Here is a 21,183-nt window from a genome sequence, read left to right as displayed (position 1 = left end):
GTTTGCCAAGCCCGCCTTCTTCCACGGCCTGCTCCCCGTGCCAGGCAAATTCACACAGACACTTTCTAGGCTGGTGGGCTGGTGCGAGCATTTGGCTTTTTCTACATGTAAATGGGAGGCCTTTTAGGGTAACCAACTCTGCAACAGTGTGGATTCCCCAGGGCGCTGGGACATCTCAGTGTCTTGAGCCCACCTCCACCCTCGATGTCAGTGCTTGTATCTCCTAGACCCAGAGAACACATACTGCACGAATCACAAAGATTGTTTAACATGTGGAAAGTAAGGCCAGATCTGTCCGTTTAAAGCACAACCCTAAACCAGCCATTTTCCTGCTCAGAGATCTTCCATAGCTCAGTAATCCCCACAAGTCAAGCTCCCTATCAGGACCTTATGATTATCCATAATCAGATGCCAATTAACCTGCCCAGCCTCGTCTCTCCCACATCCCAACCGACCCACTAACCTGGATGACCAGGCTTCACGTTCTCTCATCCCTCAACTGAGAAACACATGTAGGCCTGGTACAAACCACCCCCTCACCAGGCCCAACTCAGATATGACCTTCTTCATGAAACCTGATACCCCGCCCTCTGCACCGTCCACTGCTCCTTCCAGACCCTTATTTGTAACTTATGTGGATGTCTTATTATGTCTACTGGAAATGGAAGCTCTTCAAAAGAGATGGGAATCATCTTATCTTTGATATCTTTTACAATGATGCTCTATCAAGGTTTCAAAAAGGAGTGTCACTTAGAAATAGCATTCTGAGATACAACGTCTTATTCTATTTTTTTTTTGTTTTGTTTTTGTTTGTTTTTTTTTAACTTTACAATTCTGTATTGGTTTTGGCATACATTGACATGAATCCACCACGGGTGTACATGCGTTCCCAAACATGAACCCCCCTCCCACCCCCCTCCCCACATCTCTCTGGGTCATCCCTGCGTACCAGCCCCAAGCGTGCCATATCCTGCATCGGACATAGACTGGCAATTCGATTCTTACATGATATTATACATGTTTCAATGCCATTTTCCCAACGTCTTATTCTAAAACCAAGATTGAAAGGACCCAAGTGGTCCATACCAGGATTTGTTGGTTGGCTGCGTGCTCAGTTGTGTCAGACCCTCAGTGACCTCCATGGACTTGGGCCCGCCAAGCTCCTCTATCTACGGGATTCTTCAGGCAAGAAAACTGGAGCGGGTTGCCATTTCCTTCTCCAGGGGATCTTCCCAACCCAGGGATCAAACCCAGGTGTCATCAAAGCTTTCAGTGACCAAGTCACCCTGTGCCAAGGAGAGAGAAAGGACAAAAAGGACAGTGAGCCCCAAGCAGATAAAGGCCTGTCCTGCTCGTCTGACCTCGTTAGCAAAGTCGCCTGGTAGACACACTTTGATCGGGACAAGTCTGGAGCAGCCCCAGGGTGTCCCTCTTCAGAACCCTTATTTCTGGAGTTTTGGATTCTTTCGTATAATCCTCTCTGGTTTTTGTTTGCTTGTTTGTTTTTATATGAAGACCTTGGAAAGTAGTGTATAAAGTCCTTTTATAGACTAAATTTCAAAAGCACTAAAGAGCTGCTATTTAAAATGATTGCTTTTGTAAATAGCGGCCTTGGATTTGTTCCATAGATTTCTACCCCAGGTCTTCCTAAAATGAAGTACGTCTTCGTGGGAACGTGGTACCCCACAGGCAGGCGGGGCATCTGCAGTGGAGCTCTGGGGGAATGGGCTGTTGGCTCCCCAGGCTTCAGGCTGTCTCTGCCAGGGCCTGGGGTGCAGGAAGGCAGCACTGGGCAGAAAGTCAAGGTGTGTCCGGGAAGCTGAGCTCCACCATGAAGCGGCAAACCAGAGATAGCCCCGGAGCCTATGCTTTGCAAAGAGGATTCACACAATGACTATTCAATGTCAATTCCATTAGATGGTTACATAGCATTACCAACTCAATGGACATGAACTTGAGCAAATTCTGAAAGATAGTGAAGGACAGGGAAGCCTGGTGTGCTGTCGTCCATGGGGTCGCAAAGAGTTGGACATGACTTAGTGACTGAACAAGCACCTTTGGGGAATTAAAAAAGCGGTTGCTCTGACATTTAAAGGGGGAACCTGAGGAAATCTGGACTCAGAACCATCTTGTCTGAGAGTGACCTTTGAGCTGGGATCTGTAGGAAAGGCAAGTGTATGGCAGGGTTGGAGGGTTGCAGATGGAGTGTTCCGACTAGAGGGAACTGGATGGGCATAGGGCTTGGGTGGGAGGCCACTTGCAGATTTCATAGACACAAGAAAAAATCAGAGTGAGCTGGGGTGATGTGGGCTGGGGGCAGACCACATAGGGCCTCCTGGGCCTCAGGATTTGGGAAATGACTGAAGGATTCAGAGAGGAGTATTTTTACTAGATCCCTCTGGCTACAGTATAAGATTGCAGGGGTGTAGGAGTATAAAAGACAAAGGACTCTCACCAGCTCAAGTTTTGGGCATGTGCCCCCCCACCCACCTTGGGAGAAAACACTGAAGACAGGCCTTTGGAGAGTCACAAGAGGAAGAACTGCCCTGGGTCCCAACCCAGCCAAGGATGCAGACAGACGCCTCAGTGCTTCGCGTCTGCTCACCTTCTGAGTGACTCAATCATTAACAAGAGGGTGGGGGTAGAACGCAGGCCTGAGATTTTTCTTTAGCATAATCATTGCTCAATTAATTACCTTCACCATCTGTGCTGGAAATAATCAAGATGACTTGTGTGTGATGACACCCAGTCTTCCTGGTTGCCCTTTCGTGCCCTGCGTTACAGCTGGGGCATCAGGGTACAGGAGACTGGATTCTCACGTGTATGGACACGCTGCTGCCAGGGAAGGGAGGTGGGGCGGGAGTGAGGGTGTGGGCAGACCACTCAGCTGTCCGGGACTGCGTCAACAGTGGGCCTGGGAGGACAGCCAGAGGGCTGCAAGCTAACAGTCTGGGCAAAGTCAGAAGGGGACCAGGATGAGAAAGGAAGCCCAGAGAAGTGAGGGAAGAAAAGGCCATTTCCAGGAGGCCTCATATGAGCAGGAGGAAGGAGTTTTAGCTACAGAGATAGAAATGGACTGCGTTTCCAAGCAGATTGCCTCAACATTGTCAGACCTTTGGGGTATTAACCTTTTGTGCAAACAAAGCTAGATGCTGGCCAATTAATTCAGTGATTCTCTTCCACAAACATTTGGCGAGAGGCCAGGCGTTCTGCCCTGGGGATACAAATATGAACAAGACAGTCTGAGTCCACAATTTTACAAAGCTTAAGTGTCTCATGGAAAACAGGCGATGACAAGATAGCATAGTAAGGGCCAAAATAGGGGCGAAAGAGCAGGGAAGGAGCATAGTGTGAAACTGACCACCTGGGAATTAAGACTTCTGAAAGCTGAAACCAGGTGGAGACCTGTGAGCCCAACACAAACCAGCCACACAAAAGGGCGGGGGGTTCCGGGCTGAGTTGCCAGCTTGCGAGACTTAACAGTGACAAACAGGGCACATTTGAAGTTGGACAGTGGGGACACATGAGAAGCCCCTGGGAGCCCAAGGCTGCGTCATGAAGGGCTTGGCAACTACTTTCCCTTTGAGTTCTATCCTGCAGGCCACCCACAACTAGGCTGTAAACTCCACAGTAACCAGTGTCTACATGGCAACTACCTAGTGCCTGTCCTATTCAGGACCTCAGTAAGTGGTCGTTGATGACTCAAAGGAGGGGTAGAGGGGCAATGGGGAGGATTTTGGTGGGGAGTGGTTCATTCTTTTTAATGCTTTCTAAAAATTGAAATGTCCGTTAATTATACAGTCTTTTGTTTCACATTAGAGATAAATGACTAAACCTGCAATCGCTAGTCATGTTCTCAGTCACTCGTAATAAGAGTTTCAAGCTATAAACAAAACCAGACCTTTGTCTGTTTTGGGAAGGCGCCTGGGAAAGGGAGAAATGAACAGTGAAGTAGATGGGAGATACTGATGAATTCACCGTTTTGCCTAGGGCTGGAATTCTCTTCCTTCTGCTGAGAAAAATAAAATCAAAAGCTGTGAGGGGGCAATATCTGATGAAGTTTTGGTCTGTTATTAAAATTTATTTCTCATAAGGGAGCTCTTCCATTCCAGATAATTCAAGCAAGCCTTTTCTATTTGAAGATGATGTTATGGACCAAGTATAATTTGTGTGGCTGAACAGAGAGGATAATCATGTGGGACAGAGCTCCACAGGTCTCATGTTTCAATACAGCTTGTGAACAAGGCACTTCATTCCAGACTATCTTCTCAGAGATACATGTAAAGCAAACAACCTTTAAAAGGACTTGTCCCACCTTGGAGCACAGGGAAGGCCTGCTTACTGCTCGTTATAAAGGAGCTGATTCTCCTAAGCTCAGGGTTCCGCTAACACACCTCACTGCTTATGCACTCATTCGTCTGGGCCCATATTTGTCACCTGCCTTGAGACCCGGAGGCAAAGGAATGGACACAAGTAGGCTGAAGCTTATCCTGAGTCCCTCCAACTGCAAGGAAATCAATCCTGAATATTCATTGGAAGGACTGATGCTGAAAGCTCCATCCTTTGGCCACCTGATGCAAAGAACCTGATGCTGGGAAAGAATGAAGGCAGGAGGAGAAGGGGACAACAGAGGATGAGATGGTTGGATGATATCATCGACTCAATGGACATGAGTTTGAGCAAACTCTGGGACATGTGATGGACTGGGAAGCATGGCAGGCTGCAATCCATGGAGTCGCAGAGTCGGACACAACTGAGCAATGGAACAACAACAATAAATCCTGTTCCCTGGGCCACGAGTAATCAAGTTTTCTGCAGTCCCCAGGACACTGGCAGGTTAATGTGCAGGGTTAGAGGTGTGGTACATCTCAGCCTTCAACATACCCTTCCTAGAAGTGGTTTCCTATCACATTTCAGCATTCTTGGTCCCTCACGATGAATTTACCAAAACAACATGGATACTTACACTGCTAATACAGTAACTGTTTTTAAAAGATTATAAAATCTAAAAGTGTCTTTTATTTAAAAAAATTCATTTAAGTTTAAGCATAGCTGATTTATAACGTTGTATTTATTTTTAATTTTGGCCACACCTATGACACGTGGGACCCTAGCTGCCCCATCAGGGACTGAACCTGCACCCTTTGCATTGGAAGGCAGAGTCTTAACCACCAGACTGCCAGGCAAGGTCCTAAAAGTCCCTTTAAACACTTTTCCAACAGATATCTTCTAAAGGGGCAGTAGGCCTCACACAAATGAGTGACAGAAATCTAAAAAAAAACAAAAAATCAAGAAACTGAATACAGTAGAAATTATCTGGGAGAGAAGCCATTTTTATAAAACATAGATGATTGTTTTTAATTCAGTATATTCCATGATTAGCAGAGGATTCTGTCTGAAGTAAACCAGAACACTTAATACAGTACAAGATGTTTTTTGTTTTGTTTTTATAGGGACCACTAAGGCAAGATTTATATCTCTGTATGGAACTTATTTTCAAAGGGACAGAAGTGGTTTTTGATCTTTCTGAACCACTTGTCTTCAAACTCTTTCGAAGACCCGATCACCAAGGTAGTCAGGGCCACGGGGCCAACACACTTGACCTCTGTGTGAACCTCGTCTCTGATTTTTTCTGGGACGATATCTTCGCCCATAACCTGCAATAGGAGGGGGAAGAAAGATAAAACTCTTTCCCAATAACAGGTGCAGGAGACACCGAATGGAAGACTGTGCTAGTCATCAAGTGCAAAGGATTTCACACAAAAGCAGAACTTCTTCAGCAGCCAGGGGACAACTCTGACAATTCAACATATTGAAAAGATGTTTATGAAGTAGTGATCCAAGACCACCTGCGTAAATATCCTACTGCTACTCTCATGCTTCCCTGACTGAGCACATCAGGGAGGCACAAACGTGGCAGGGGTACCACTCAGGCCACAGGGAGTGCCGAGTCAACCTTCGTAGATCACAGAGCATCTTTGGAGGGCAAGAACGCAACCGTGAGGGGTTCTCCTCATAAACGACAGAAGAGCAGGCTTGGGAGGAACATAACTGCTACTGTGCAGAGAGCACAGACCCCTTCTTATGAAGTTCTCCAGAGACGTCAAAGGCAGCAAACAGCTGAGCAGCGAGTAGCTGAGTCTGCCCTTTCCTGACCCAGAGACACTCCACCCTCCAGGATGGTCACCACAGCAACCCCAGAGACCTGCGAGCACGCCAGCTCTCTGAAGGTGCAACACTGCCCTCTACTGGTGAGAACCAGGTCCAGATTCTGTTTGAGCTCTTCGACAAGACACCCACAAGGCTACGTTTGCAGGAAGCTTGCATCTGAACCTACTGTGTGATCGGACCACTTTTGGTAAGGACAGTGAACATTTCCCACCCCAAACATTTCCCACCAATTATCATGAAAAGTCAGGGAGCCACTTGGCAGGGATGTGGTAGAGAGAACTGGTCACTTGGATTTGGACTAGATGATCTCTAGGTTTCCTACAAACCCTGAGGTCCTCTGTTTGTGAATACTCAAATCATAATGGATTAGAAACCCACTCAAAAAACAGGTTCCACTGGCTTTAACTCTTCAAAGACTACTTACTGTTTGAGGCAAAGGCTGACAGGATGAGTAGAAACTGTCAAGATTTATTAAAGCATGGTAATTTTCATCAATCGGAAGACAATTTCTGTTTTTCTATCTTGACAGTTCTAAAAACCAAGTTGTATCTTATAACCACTGCTGTGTCATAGTATAAAAAGCATCTTACTTTTCTTTTAGTGGCACATCAACTAATGATGTGTCTTAACAACTGATGACTGCTTGGACTCAATGAAATGTAGTATTTTAAAATCTGAGATATAACACCAAAAGTGTATTTTTTTAATTAAAAAAAATAGAGAGAATGGAATGATAGCAATATTCAAACAATGCAATATTTCAAAAAGAGGGCTCAGCAGGTGCATAATTCATAGACAAGAGAACTATTATCTGTCACACATGGTGAAGAATATGAAGATGTTTAAAACATCTCCTAAAGGATGTCTTACAGGGCTTCCTGGGTGGCTCAGTGGTAAAGAATCTGCCTGCCAAGCAGGAGACATAGGTTTGATTCCTCGGTTGGGAAGATCCCCTGGAGAAGGAAACAGCAACCCACTCCAGTATTCTTGCCTGGGAAATCCCATAGACCAAAGAGCCTGGTGGGCTACAGTCCATGGGATCGCAAGAGGTTAATAACAACAAAGGATGTCTTATAAGGAACTTAAAATCTAGCTGAAAAGATAAGACATTCTTATATTTTCAGGGGCCCAAAAAGCTACCTATTTCAGCAATCACTCTATCGAGCTCAGAGGGAGAAATTTCCACAGACCAGGATGTTCAGGAAAAGGTTCCTGGAGGATGTGCGACCCAGGCTGGGTCTCTGAGGGTGAGAATAGTAAGTAGATGGAGATGGGAAAACCCATGACAGGTGTGCTAGACATGAGAGATTAGTCCAGTGGAAGCAAAAGGTTTGTGGAAGGAATGACCAGGCCCTAAGTCTGAGATTACTCTCGGGAAGGCCTCAGACATCCTATCAAGGCACCAGAATTACACCCAACCTCTAAGGTAATGGTGACACATTGAATTTTAGTTTTTAAAGCAAGCAGGTAACATGGTCAAAGCCATGTTTTAAGATGAGCCCAGGAGCACAGGTGAAGACAGATCTGCAGGGAGAGAGTGAGGAGCCAAAGCAGGAGGTCACTATGAGAGTCAGATGTGAGGCAACGGGACTAGGGTGTTGGCCGTGGGCCCTGCAGGAGGTGAGATTGAGAGGAGAGGCCCACGGCAAGGGACGGTCAGGTCTGGGTGAAAAGAGAAAGATAGGTAGGATCGATGAAAGAAACTAAGTCTAGAACAAAGACACGGCTCTCTCTAGCTCCCCTCTGCCTCCTCTCAGCAGGTACTTACTGATGGCCAAGTCCACGCTGGGCGCTGACCAGAGGCTGACTAAAGGTGGTTTTGCCAAGTAGCCTTGTTTTACATTTGTACTCGAAGCGACAGATCAATAATCACCTTGGATTAATGACTCCATAAGTCACTGATCTGAGATGGGAGACAAGTGTTCCAAAGATGGGACACAGACTGGAGGGTCCATTAACCCAGAGGTGACAATGGGAACTATAAGCATGGTTATGATTTGTGTGGGAGAAAGAGACAGGACAGAGAACCTGAGTGAAAGCTCAGGGAATGTCACTACTTAAGACATAGGTGAAACTAGCAGAGTCCCAAACAGCAGAAAAATTTTAAGAAATAAAGGAGAAAAAGAGATGGGTATTTTTAGCAGTTCAGCTGCTCAGAAGCAAGGAAGAGGGAACTAAACATGAGTGGCCAATGGCGCTGAATGCTAAGAAAGACGGGAAGCAAAGACGAAGGAAAAGCAGCCGTAAACTCGGGAGAGATGGTCTATCTGCATGTGTCTGAGGGTCCAAGGGAATGAGCCCATGGAAGGGGAAGGCAGAAAAAAGGCTCAAAGAGAACAGATGGGAGTGATGACCCCAGAAGAGGGAAAAGGGGTCCAGCTGAGAGCTTAGCCTGGGGGAGGAAGACAGGATAGATAGACCATCAGCACTTCTTGAAAGAACGACGTTAGGAGGTATATGGATAAAGAACTATTCTCCTGGGAAAAGTGCTTGAGCCGTCAAGTTTCAATTACATATTAAAAGGAATTAGCATGAATAACATAAACTTATAGATAATCTCCAAACACCATGTTAAGCAATTTCAAGAGCATTTTTTCTTTTTACATTTTTGACCAAGCAAGACATACAGGATCTCAGTTTCCCCAGCAGGGATCAAATCCGGGTCCCTTGCAGTGTGGAAGCTTGGAGTCTTAACCACTGGACCACCAGAGAAAGCCTTATCAATTAGCATATTTTTAAAAAAGCTAATACCAGTTAAACAAAATTGACATTTGAATTTCTAAGCAACTGTCAAAGTAATAACAGGGTAGAACAGAAAGAAAATGGACTTGAAGCTGGAGGGGTTCCCATTTACTTCTGCCACTTAAAATCTGACCTTAAGCAAGTCACAGCCTCTGTGAGCCTCATTCCAGCTCTGTCCCTCCCACAGGCTGTTATGAGGACAAATGGGGTAAAGACAGACAAAAGAGCTGCCCAGATGTCAACATTCATTCATGCAGCACTCACAAAACAATTATGGGGCCTTTCTGATGTTCAAGTAGACAGGTGCTAACAAGCACCGACAAGCAGATGAACTTGCTGTGGGACAGAGAGGAGGAAGAGGCCACTTTCGGCAGTTAAGTGATCAAAAGGCACGGGAAGAAGGGAGACAGAAGTCCTCTAGAAGATGCAATTTAGTCCTGTGTTTTTTTGGTTTTTTCTTTAAATGGTCTCGGAGCCAGGAAAAATATCTGTGATGCTTCATTTCATATAAACCCTGGGGGACACACTCACCTCTGCTATCAACAGCAAAGTGTCTTCTTTGAAGCTGAACCTTTTCATTTTATCTTCAATTTCCTGCTGAGTCCTTAAGTTCCTCTCCAAAGCAAACGATGTTTGCTGAGATTGGGCAAGCTGAAGCAAAAGCCTGAAAAACAGCAGGTCCCAGTCTGGAGGCACCCGAGAAGGACAAAGACACGTTCACACACAGCACTGGCACTGGGCTGGAAGCGAGTCCTCTAGGCTAAGGAGAAGGTCCTCACCTCCATCTGAATCCCTAAAGCTCTTTACTCTCAACAAATTGCACAACATTACACTGGAGAACCATCTTTTCTAAAATTCATAGACCAAGCTTCCAAAGGAACCTTCAGAGAGCGAGACCTCGAAAGGGCTTCCTGTAGAAGTCGGGCGACTGAAAGCACAAACGATTTCGAGTGAAGAGAACAAGGCTCCCCATCAGAGGCTCCTCCCCAGAAGTGCCAGGAGGAGTCCCTTTGAAGCTGGTGCTCTGTGACCCTTTGGTCTCCCTGAAGCCACAGCAACCCGATCTCAAGGACTAAGGAGTTTCTCCAGCATGCTTCAATTACTTGAAGCAGGGCCAAACCTTCAGTGACCCTCTGATAACCACTTTACAATCAGCTCACCCCTGACCTCCCCATCATGGCCGTGCCCTGGTCCCCTCTCTTCTTCCTCCTGCTCTCCTCCCACAGCTCTTTCTCTTCACTGTTTTCTAAAACACTGAGTGTGCAGATTGTTCCAATTTCCCTCCGGCCTCGCTGCTACACCCAGAAGCAGAGCTCTCCTGTTCACTCATTTCCTGCCTCCAGAAATGCACATACTACTCCAGGCACTGAGAGATACCTGTGAGCAAAACAGACAGGTTTCTGCCTCAAGGAGCGGAAGGAGAATGATCACAGGTAAATAAGCTAGTCTCAGGCAGTCATGAAGGCCACGAAACACTCGAGACAGGATGGACGTGGCGTCTACCTCAGACAGGGCTGTGAGGGAAGGATTTTCTGAGCCACCATTCACGCTAAGGTTCAGATGGTGAGGAAGCAGCAACAAGAACATCTGGGAGAAGGGGCTTAGCCAGGGGAAGGGGGCTCGGCCACGAGAACTAGCTTTAAGTGTTAGAAAATCAGGAGGATCTCTGTGAGCAAAATACAGCTGGGAAGAAAACAAACTAGAGTGAAAGAGACGGTCAGGGCCAACTCATGTTAAGTCCTCGTGGACCATGGAAAGAAGCATGGAATTTATGTCAGTGCAAGGGGAAGCTGCTGGAGTTTTACAAAAGAACACACGACCTGACTGGCCTTCACTCTGACTGTTCCCATCATCTACTGACCTCTGGAGACATTCACACACATGACCCCTTTAGGTCCCTGCTTTCTCTCTCGTGCTCTTGAGATTACTGGACAATACCGCTTACCCTTGGCTCCCTCCATTTCATGTTCATTTACCCTTCCATCCTCTGCCGTCTGCCTGTCACCACTGTGACTGAAACTGCTTTCTCAGAGGCCACACATGAGCTCTTGCCTTCAAAGCCTTTTCTCACTGCATCTGATCGCTGATCCTTCCTGGAGCTCCTCTAGCTCTACCTCTCACTTCCTCACGGAAGGCTCCAGCTGGACTCCCACCCTTCACTGGTTCTGCTGTCCTGTCTCAGGGGAGGCACCACCATCCACCCTCACCCACAAGGCAGATTCTTCAGGGTTGTCTGATATTCTTTGGTAGCTTTCTGTGGAACTTGAGTGAAAAATCCCTTGTTTAAAATATCATTTCCTCCTTCGTCAATGTTTTATATAGTTAACTCCCCCCTCCCAATTTTAACATCTGCCAACCTTAATATCTTGAGTGATGATATGAGCTGTATTCCTGAGCAAGCACAGTTGTTTTTAAATCTTACATACTAAAAGGGCACATTCAAAGGATCCCATCAAGACCATAGGAAGAATCTCAAAAACATATATCAGGTGTCTAGCCTAGAATTTTTAGAAGCTTAAAATCAGAAGAAATAAAACCTTTATTTCACCCTTAGCACCCTGTGTGTTTCATCCACTCTGAGCTTACCTGGTTCGTATAAAAGAGGCACAGGCTTTCATCTCAGTTTCTAGCAACACTGCTGCTCTCTCTTCTGTCATACGGTTTTGAATATTTTTAAGAGCTTTCTCACTCTTTTGCTTGTTACCACTGCTTACTTCCACAGAGCTCTCAGGCAAAGTTTCAGGGAAACACAAAAGACAGTCTTTTCCTGAGTGGGGAAAGGAGGATTTGATAGCTGTGTCACTTGAGGTGAAACTGTTCTCTTTCTGAGATGACGCAAGTGATGCTGACAGCGCTGGCCCCAGGTTCAGGTAAGCCTCTCCCAATTTGCCCCAGTTCCAAGGATTAAAGGGATGCAAAGAAATCAGTTTCTGTAGGCAGAAAATGGTTTTCTCCAAGTTCTGCAAACTGGAACAAATAGTAAACTGGAGGTAGAGTACAGTGGTTAAATGGTCTGTGTTAGTTGCTTTATTTTCCTAAAGAGAAAAAACAAAAGTTAAAATGTTTAAACTGCAGGATGTTTCCCATATAAAAATGAAGATGCCTAAAAATCTAAGTTGTGCATGTCCTAAATCACAAGTATCTTTCATTAGCCACATAAGTAGAGCAAACTAAATGTTTCTCAATAGATCTTATTTTGAAACCATAAACCAAGAGAAATATATGTGTGTGTTCAGTCGCCTCCGACTCTCTGTGACCCCCTGATTGCGTCAGGCTCCTCAGTATACACTACCCAACAAAATATTACCAGTCATTCCCAAACACCCTAATGTCACAGCAGTAACATAATCCAGGTGATACTGGCTTGGCAAAGCTCAGTACCAAAAACCTCTGTGTCAGTTTATTTTCAATTGTGCATTATAATCTTAACTGTCTTCAGCCAGACATCTGAAAGAACCAGGCCAACTTTTTTATACTCTGGGCTAATGGTTCCATTTTAATATTCCAGGCTTTCTAAAAATCCAAATGGCAATTTCCTTGAGGATTCAAATGGACTCTATTTCCAAATTCTACTTGGCTTAGACATCTTAAACAGGATGGCCCTGAAGCTCTCAGTGTTTCATGATGCATCGTAATTGAATCCAAATGCCTTCTCTGGTAACCATTACCAAGACCAGTTATTCTTGGCCAGAGGGGGTTGCTTGGTTTCCTTCTGATCAGAAAATCCTTTTCAAGTCTACTTAACCAGAGGCACCGCCTCTTGCCTAACTTGCCATATGGCAAAAGCCCTGTGAGTGAGGGTTTCTTTTTCTAAGTCAAAGTCTGCAGAGATTCAGTTGACTTTAAGTCCAAGGAAAATCTGGCCTACTAGTATCTGGATCAAGCTCCTGCACAGAACTGAGCGAGAAATAAGAATAAAACTACCCAGCATGCAGCTGGAAGAAACTGGCACGTCAGTGAGTGAAACCTTGGGGAGGACTCTAAATATCCATATGTTGAGTGAAAAGAAAAGAAATCAAGCCCCATGTAACCTATTAGGTCATAGTGTACCTTCCCAAGACAGAACTGATCTGGTTCTACTATTACTATCATTCAGTATTCTTTCTTTCCCCACAGACTATTAAGTTCCAAAAGAGTTTTTGTTCAATGCTGAATTCCCAGTACAGAGCACAGCACCTCAGACACAGCAGATATCTAATAACTGTTGAGAAATACATCTTCATGTTTCTTATTTATAGTAAGAAAAGCAACATGTATAGACTGTCTACAGGAAATGCAACCTTTCCTCTACAACCAGTCCATAGTGCTCTATACTGTTTAAAAACATTTCCAGGGACTTCTCTGCTGCTCTAGGGGATAAGACTTCACCTTCCAATGCAGGAGGTAGAGGTTCAATCCCTGGTCAGGGAGCCAAGATCCTCCATCCCTTGTGGCCAAAAAAACCAAAACAGAAAACAGAAGTAATACTGTAACAAATTCAATAAAGACTTTTAAATAAATAAATACAAATAAAAACATGTTCACATTGAGAAAGCAAGTGTGTGTTGGGGTCTGTAGCATACAAACCATGATTCTGATGCACCGATTCTGGGTGGCCCAACTAGTGAAGAGAAGGAAATGGCAACCCACTCCAGTCTTTTTGCCTGGAAAATCCCATGAACAGAGGAGCCTGGCAGGCTACAATCCACAGGGTCACAAAGAGTAGGCATGACTGAGCACAACTAATAAAGAAGTCTCTGGAAATTAAATTCCATTTAAATGAGTTTGTGTGCTTTTCCCCAGAATATTGCAAGTCCTGTAATGCAATGACGGTGATGATTGCTAACATTTACAGAATGCTCACCATATGCCACACACTACTCTTCCTGTTTTACTCATGTGATCCCCATGACAATCCTTTAAAATAGACAATCGCTATTCTCATTTTAGAGATGAGGCAACTGAGTCACAACAGAGAAGTTAGGTAGGCTGCCTGCCATCACACAGCTAGTAAGTAGCAGAGCTACAGCAGATCCTGCTAGAAGCCACAGAATAAAGGAACTTCAGAAGAGCTGATGCGTGTTAGTGGGCTTAGGAGTCTCCCATTAGTTACTAGGTGAGTGATGTAAACGCAGGGTATGGACAGGGTTCTCTCTCCTTGGCATTGAACCCAGAACTGGGCACATGGTAGGAATGAAATGTTTGTGAAGTGACAAATGGGGGAAAAAAAGTCATTAACTGTCAAAAAGCAGTTTCCTTACCACAGTTTATCACATGAGCCTACCGGCGACTATAAGACATTTAAATTAAGAAATAAGTTCTGTTACAAATTTTATTCAAAAATCATTAAGAAGAGAGATGAATAAACTTCAGTAGAAGTTGTGAGCATAAAATGTTTATGTCATGCTGGGCGCTCTAGGACTTGCTGTCTGTTTTGTTCAATGCTGACCTATTCCCTACAGAGTATGAGGCGACAGTAACCGCTGGAACAAAACCCAGAAGTGAGACAGAGCAAATTTAAAAAAAGAGGGTCTATAAGAAGGGAGAAACTTTTAAAATGAAAACAAAATACAGGGTATCAGGAAATGAGAAAGCCATGCAAACAGGCAGGGTTCACTGAGATCATGTGAAGAGATCTCACCCTTCAAAGCAAGGGGTGAGACCCACTAGCCTCTGGTGCCATTTCCTCCCTAATACTTCTGCCTGTCAGGGTGCCCAGGAGCCCAAGCAGCAGTCCTCCAAGGCCTGACAGAGGAGCTGAAGGGCTTCTGAATGGTCCCTCCTCCTGCCTGGATCTCACGCTCCGGATGGCATCTGTTGATTGGCAACACATTTTTCTCTGAGCCACAGAAACAGACTCACTAAGCTAGAAGGAACCAGAGACAGTCCAGCCTTGACATTACTCTAGCTGCCTTCAGGGGTACTCAGGGGAAGACAAAGCACAACAGTGACATCAGGAGATGCGAGGGAGAGGTAGGTAATGGTAGAGCCGAGCTGTAATGAAGGACGGGTGACGGATATCTAGAAAAATCAACCGAAAGAACCCAAGTTGCTGCTAATTTGCAGAACAGGAAGGCTGAACACTGTTAAAACCCACCAAGTTCACTGTGTTCATGCCATGTGCTTCCTTAACAGGGTAATCTTATCTTCCGGTTTTAAAAATTAACCCATAATTAGTAGAAAAGGAAAGAACAAAACACAGCTGTTTTCCATTTTCTGAAGAACATTACCGCCAAGGTTTCCTCTCATGGCAAGAGGCTGAGGTCCTATGCAATAAAGCCCACGCAAGTAAATTTAAGGATTTCTCTTAGTTAATGAGATAGAGGACAATTCAATTGCATGCATACTTTAGGCTGACCTCTGGCCAACAAGATTCGAAGGATTCAAGATCAGTGCCTTGGTGCTTCATTACGTCCCTCTAAGGAAGAAAACTGGTCATCTATAAACTAGGATTGGTGGACTCAAACTCACTCCCATATAAAATTTACAAAAAAAACCTACAGGTGCTTTAATCTGAAAACAAAAATAAGCAGAATCTAGCAGTGCTCTTTTTTATTGCTTAAAAAAAATTCTGCAGACTCCATCAAGAATAAAAAGGATTAAGCCTGGCTTAGTATGATATTTATTTAATTTTTGGCAGCCTTTTTTTTCCTGTTTATAAAAGTAATATATATTCATTGTAGAAACTTTGGAAAATAAAAATCTAAACAACAACGAAATACCTAAGAAGAAAAAAGATCACTGGTAATTTACTGAGTATTTATTTACTCCTAACAAGAGTAAAACCTTTGCAAGTGAGGTTTTCAGGCAATGAAGAATTTTGAGCATAAAACAGGAAAAAATATTACAAGGAAATGATTATGTCTGGAGCTCCAAACTGTTCATCATAATAAAGTTCTTCCACCACTGACAATTTCCTTCTGCTTATCCAAACCCACAGATTTTGGTGCCAGCAAGAAGCTGTTTTTTGTTTTGTCTTTTTTTTTTTTTTTAGAAAATAAACTATTCAGTCATCCTAGGAAAGCAAATGGAAATGGGCACAGAAACCACTCACCAAGTTTGTGGCAATCTCCAGGGCTTCCTTGTGCCTTCCCAGGTGAACAAGGCATCGAGCCTGGCCTTCCTGGACATCCCTTTTCATGGCAAAATTTGTAGATGGCAGTTTTTCTGAGATACTGGAATACTCCTGCAGTGCTTTCTGGCAAATAATTGTTAAATGAAGGCAAATGAAGGGAAGGGATGAAGAGAAAGGCAGAAAACACAATATGAAAAAAGAATTCAGTCATGGGGGTGATGTGTTTCCTAGGCAGTAGGTAATGTTATAACTGACCCTGCAATGAACTAAAGGAAGACTTGAGCATTTCAATCGGTACTAGTTTTCTAAGAGGCAGAGAAGAAATGGCTGGAGAATATAATTAAAGCATTCTGGAGCCCAAAAGACCAGGATGTGACTCTCGGTTTTGCCACTAAACTTGCTGTAGAACCTTTTCACATGAGCAAAACAACAACAGGATCCTTGTGAAGATGACATGAAGTCAATATAAAAAGCAAGCTGATAGCTAGTTGTTAGTTCTTTCTCCCACTTCTTTTTTAAAACACATTTTGGGGTGCCTTGCTCCTGTGGCCCCACGAGGTATCCAAGCTAGAGTCTTCTGCATACTGAGGAGATAAGGAATCTACAAGGATCCGAACAAGCTCTCTATACTGGAGTGACAGGAAACAAAACAAAGCATACAGAGCCGTGTGCAGAAGGCCAGAAGCTTGGGATTCTAAGAGTACAAACACATCTCAGGAAAGATTAAAATCACCTTCAAAAACAACACACTCATAACTTATTACAGTACACTGTTATGTATTTAAATATGCTGCAGCAGACAGAACAAGAGAACATTTCAAGCGGCACAATCTTCTATATGTTAAATTCTACCTGATACTCTTGCCGTCTGTAGGCCAGGTCCCCTTTGAATTTCTGGACAGTCAGAGCTTCAACATCATCGCTGCTCCCTGTTTCTTCATAAAACCACTAGAAATTGTGAAAACAGCATATTATAGAAAAGGAGGTTATGCTTTTCCACCCCATGTGCAGGAGTGCTAAGTCACTTCAGTCGTGTCCAACTTTGTGCAACTGAAGGAGATCAGCCTGGGATTTCTTTGGAAGGAATGATGCTAAAGCTGAAACTCCAGTACTTTGGCCACCTCATGTGAAGAGGTGACTCATTGGAAAAGTCTCTGATGCTGGAAGGGATTGGGGGCAGGAGGAGAAGGGGACGACAGAGGATGAGATGGCTGGATGGCATCACTGACTTGATGGACTTGAGTCTGAGTGAACTCCGGCAGTTGGTGATGGACAGGGAGGCCTGGTGTGCTGCGATTCATGGGGTTGCAAAGAGTCGGACACAACTGAGCGACTGAACTGAACTGAAACGGGTTGGAAAACTACAGTCCTCCAGGCTCCTCTGTCCATGGGATTCTCCAGGCAAGAATACGGGAGTGGGTTGTCATGCCCTCCTCCAGGGGATCGTCCTGACCCAAGTATTGAACCCACATCTCTCGTGTCTCCTGTATTGGGAGTTGGGTTCTTTACCACTAATGCCACCTGGGAAGTCCTTTCCACCCCCGACTCAGGAGCAATTTCCCATATATAACTGATTAAACCTCAGAAAAGACATACTTCTCTAGGATAAGACTCAGGAAAACATCTGACAAAGAAGAATGACAAGTTTTTTGTTTTGTTTTTTGCTGTGCTGGGTCTTCATTGCAGCATGTGGGCTCAGCGGTTGCAGCCGGCAGGCTTGGTTGCCCTGCAGCATGTGGGATCTTAGTTTCCAGACCAGGGCTCGAACTCACATCCTTTGCATTGCAATGCAGATTCTTAACCACTGGACCACCAGGGAAGTGTCAAGAATGACAATTTTAACGGTGACTCAGTTTTTATGAAAATTATCACCATTAATAAATATACCAATAATATGATACCTCAGACTAAACAAGCGTGAAAGTATTTAGTTTCCATAGCATTTCCAATTTGGGGTTTAGGGCCTGGGAACCTACATTTAACTAGCACAGTTTACAGCGGTTCTTTAGACTGAGATATGTTTTCCTGCAGAGAAATTCTTAGGGTGGATGGAACTGGGATTGACAACTCTTTACAAAGATAACATAGGAAAGAACTGCTATTATAGTGCTATTATGAAAGCGTAAAAGCCAAAAGTAGAATCCAAGCAAAGACAAGAAAAGAAATTAAGGCTGACAGGAGGCTTCCATGCAATCAAATGCTAACGTACTGTAGGAGAAAAGTTTCAGGAAAAGTCTGTTTGGAATATTTTATTCACTTTTCACTGCTTTAAACCCTATGGATAGAAAGAAAAGTGAAACAGATTTTTTTTTTTATTATTGCATTAAGAATGTTAAGATGAGCAAACAGGGATGATGAAAAGCACACCATGTGCCAGTTTTCCAGCTCCCAAGAAGTATCTCATCCTCTCTTTTACTCACAGTAAAACACACTGAAGTCAAATGAACTCTGTCCCCAGTTAAATGTTATTATTAACTCAAAAGTAACTGCATTTGTGATGGTTCCACCATGGTGTCAAACTTTCTGGTTCCATTTCTAAGAGAGATGCCCGGCTATCATACCCACCCTGTTATCTTAGTTATATAGTTCCCTCCTTAGCCTGATCCCCTACAGTGGAGAAAGCTAGCAACCACTGCTTTTTTGTTTTCCCTGAAGCAGTGTGTAACCTAATAACAGTCTATATCCTGAACTCATAATTTTCTTTTGCACTTTACTACTCCCCAGTTCCCAACTTTTTGAACAACAGCTGTATTACTGCAAACCTCCACCCAATAGTCGAAATTCTACTGGGAAACGATCAGGCGAAATTGTCTTTCAAATGCAAGAACTCAGACAAAAAAGGCTTCAAATACTCCATTTTGATAAGAAAAGGAGGGAAAAGCTGTGAGCAAGGGTGAAAACTGAGACGTGAAGTGCTGGTAAGACAAACACCTGGTTCCACACTGAGCAGTAAGGGAAAACAAATCTAACTCAAACTCCTAGTTTTACACTTGGGAAAACCAACAGGACTTGAATGAAGCCTGAATTCATTTCTTGAATGAGGCTTGAATGGTAACTCTCTGAATTTATGAGGGTCACCATTTGCCAAATAAATAAATTCTAAAGACAAGTGATTTGGGGGATTTTACTTTATAAGTAAACAGCACATCACATTATCTCATTCCACTCTCACAATAACCCTGTGAGCCAACAAACATTATTTTATTTTTTTCTCAAATGACGAATAAGGAACTGACACTCTGAAAGTCAATTTACTGACTCTTAAAGTCAATGCTGGAATCCAAGTGTCCTATCTCACAACTGTGGCTTTTTAATGTGGTAGCACAGGACTTCAAAAGTCCATTTCCCAGTTTTAGTCTACAGGATCAAGTAAGCCACTCTGAAAGACTGCACGTGGCCAGGAGAAAATGTAAATGAAATAAAACAAAAATCCAATCCAATCCAGTTATTTCAGAGTGCCTGACATCTGTACGGACAGGGGTTTTAAGGAAAAATGAGACAATATATGCCCAGTGCCTGGAATACTACTTGATAAAAAGGAACTATTATTGGTGGGATGACATTTACAGACTAGAAAAAATCCAAGGTAATACTTTACTTACGCAAAGTATTCAGAGTTCCTACTAGGAACAAAAACTATGGAGAGTTCCTCCATACGAGGCAGTGTGGAGGACATAAGGTGAAGTATGCACCATCCTGTGATCATTCAGCATTCTGGGTCTAAGAGCTTGAGAGATACTGACAACTGCGTTAATATGTAAAAGACGGGAAAGGAGTCAAAGACAAAAAGAACGTGGTTGGAACGGGGAGTTAGAAAAGACTTTCTGGAGGAGGCGGCATTTAAGGTGCACCTTGAGAAATGGATATAATTGAACGATTTTGACCACCTGAGCGGGGTTAACGTGGGCAAGGGGAACTCACTGAACAAGGACAGGTCCGGTTCGGAGAGCAGACAACACTGAGGTATGAAAAGTGGGCGGTGGCTGAATTTCTGCGGGCCCTGACTGTACGGCTGCAGAAGCAGCGAAAGTCCATGGTAGCTACTACAGATTACAGAGTAGGGGGTGAGGCTAGCGAGGTGCGGTGAGACCCGCCGAACGCCAGGTGTGACGTGATGGCCGACTGCACGGGGATTCCCTCGGGGGCAGAGGATGTCGGACTCAGGGTGCGGCTCGTAGGTGGAGGGATGGCAGGGAGGCCCAGGTGAGCGTAGGGCGGCCAGAGGGTCTGGGTTCGGGGGACAGGCTACGCGGGGTAGGACGTCTGAAGCGCTGTCGGGCCAAGACCACCAGGCCCGGAGGCTGCGGTGAGGCCGACAGGCCCCGCTCTCTCACCTGCGGCTCGCAGCATTTGGCGCGGTACGACTCGGGTGGTCCAGGCCGCCGCTCCCGCCTCTCCTCGAACATCGAGTCCTCGAATTCGCCGCCGAGCAGCCAGCATCCCGTTTCCATTGCGCGCCCCACACCGGCGCATCGAGAGGAGGCGGTGCCTAGAGCGGAAGGGGCCCGCAAGATCCGGCGCGCGGCATGCTGGGACTTGTAGTCTTAGGGCAGAGGCCAGACCGGGACTTGCCCCCTGGTAAGTTTCAAGTTGTTGAGCTGAGATTTTATCTAATTCACAAGGCTAGGACAGAACTTGACTTCTCCATTTCTGGAGATGAGCGATCCTTACGTGCACTCATCAAAAAGCACTGGCTTCAAGGTAGCTGTTCAAAACCAGTTTTTCACCGTTGACAGTATTCTTGGCACTGTGCTAAGCCTTTTTTTTTTTTTTTTCATTTTACTGCAACTTTTCTAACAACTTTTGAAAGACACAGTGATTCTCATTTTTCAAATGAAAAATTGTGAGCTTAGAAAGGTTAACTAATTTGCTCAGGATTAACTATTATGTGGCTACTGCTGCTGCTAAGTCGCTTCAGTCGTGTCCGACTCTGTGCGACCCCAGAGACGGCAGCCCACCAGGCTCCCCAGTCCCTGGGATTCTCCAGGCAGGAACACTGGAGTGGGTTGCCGTTTCCTTCTCCAATGCATGAAAGTGAAAGTGAAGTCGCTCAGTCGTGTCTGACTCTTTGAGACCCCATGGACTGCAGCCTACGAGGCTCCTGCGTCCATGGGATTTTCCAGGCAAGAGTACTGGAGTGGGGTGCCATTGCCTTCTCCAACTGTGTGGCTAAGAGTTGGGAAATAAAGAACTGAGTCAATAATCTCTGTGTGTCT

The 21,183-nt window shown here is 44.7% G+C and overlaps 1 protein-coding gene across 5 annotated transcripts; it reads right to left on the bottom strand.

Moving 5' to 3' along the window:
- Nucleotides 1-5,053: 5,053 nt before the first annotated feature.
- On the bottom strand, nucleotides 5,054-20,912 carry CUNH8orf76 (chromosome unknown C8orf76 homolog). 5 transcript variants are annotated; one of them, XM_040261876.1, is made up of 7 exons: nucleotides 20,302-20,448; nucleotides 16,820-16,915; nucleotides 15,947-16,090; nucleotides 13,282-13,339; nucleotides 11,500-11,948; nucleotides 9,445-9,577; nucleotides 5,054-5,657 (listed from the first exon to the last, which is right to left on the bottom strand). In XM_040261876.1, exons 3-7 carry the CDS (start codon nucleotides 16,021-16,023, stop codon nucleotides 5,472-5,474), a joined length of 903 nt encoding a protein of 300 aa, XP_040117810.1. In that variant the 5' UTR covers nucleotides 16,024-16,090; nucleotides 16,820-16,915; nucleotides 20,302-20,448; the 3' UTR covers nucleotides 5,054-5,471. The 5 variants fall into 5 exon arrangements, 4 of the variants coding, with proteins under 4 accessions (XP_040117810.1, XP_040117808.1, XP_040117809.1 ...); XR_005724673.1 differs by lacking the exon at nucleotides 13,282-13,339 and having other exon boundaries at nucleotides 9,445-9,599; nucleotides 20,302-20,912; XM_040261874.1 differs by lacking the exon at nucleotides 13,282-13,339 and having other exon boundaries at nucleotides 20,302-20,912.
- Between the last annotated feature and the right edge of the window lie 271 nt (nucleotides 20,913-21,183).

The sequence above is a fragment of the Oryx dammah genome, unplaced genomic scaffold, assembly GCF_014754425.2.
Source record: "Oryx dammah isolate SB20612 unplaced genomic scaffold, SCBI_Odam_1.1 HiC_scaffold_19, whole genome shotgun sequence".
NCBI lineage: Eukaryota > Metazoa > Chordata > Mammalia > Artiodactyla > Bovidae > Oryx > Oryx dammah.
The sequence above is the reverse complement of the archived record's forward strand: the minus strand, read 5'-3'. Positions and strand labels throughout refer to the sequence as shown.

What these genes read in the sequence shown, in the direction of transcription:
- CUNH8orf76 (XM_040261874.1), bottom strand. Translation starts at nt 20,418, where the DNA reads ATGGAAACGGGATGCTGGCTGCTCGGCGGCGAATTCGAGGACTCGATG. An exon ending in CCAAATGCTGCGAGCCGCAG is followed by an intron (nt 16,916 to 20,301) that starts GTGAGAGAGCGG and finishes CACAATTTCTAG; the next exon opens with TGGTTTTATGAAGAAACAGG. An exon ending in CTTTGCTGTTGATAGCAGAG is followed by an intron (nt 5,658 to 9,444) that starts GTGAGTGTGTCC and finishes CTCCTATTGCAG; the next exon opens with GTTATGGGCGAAGATATCGT.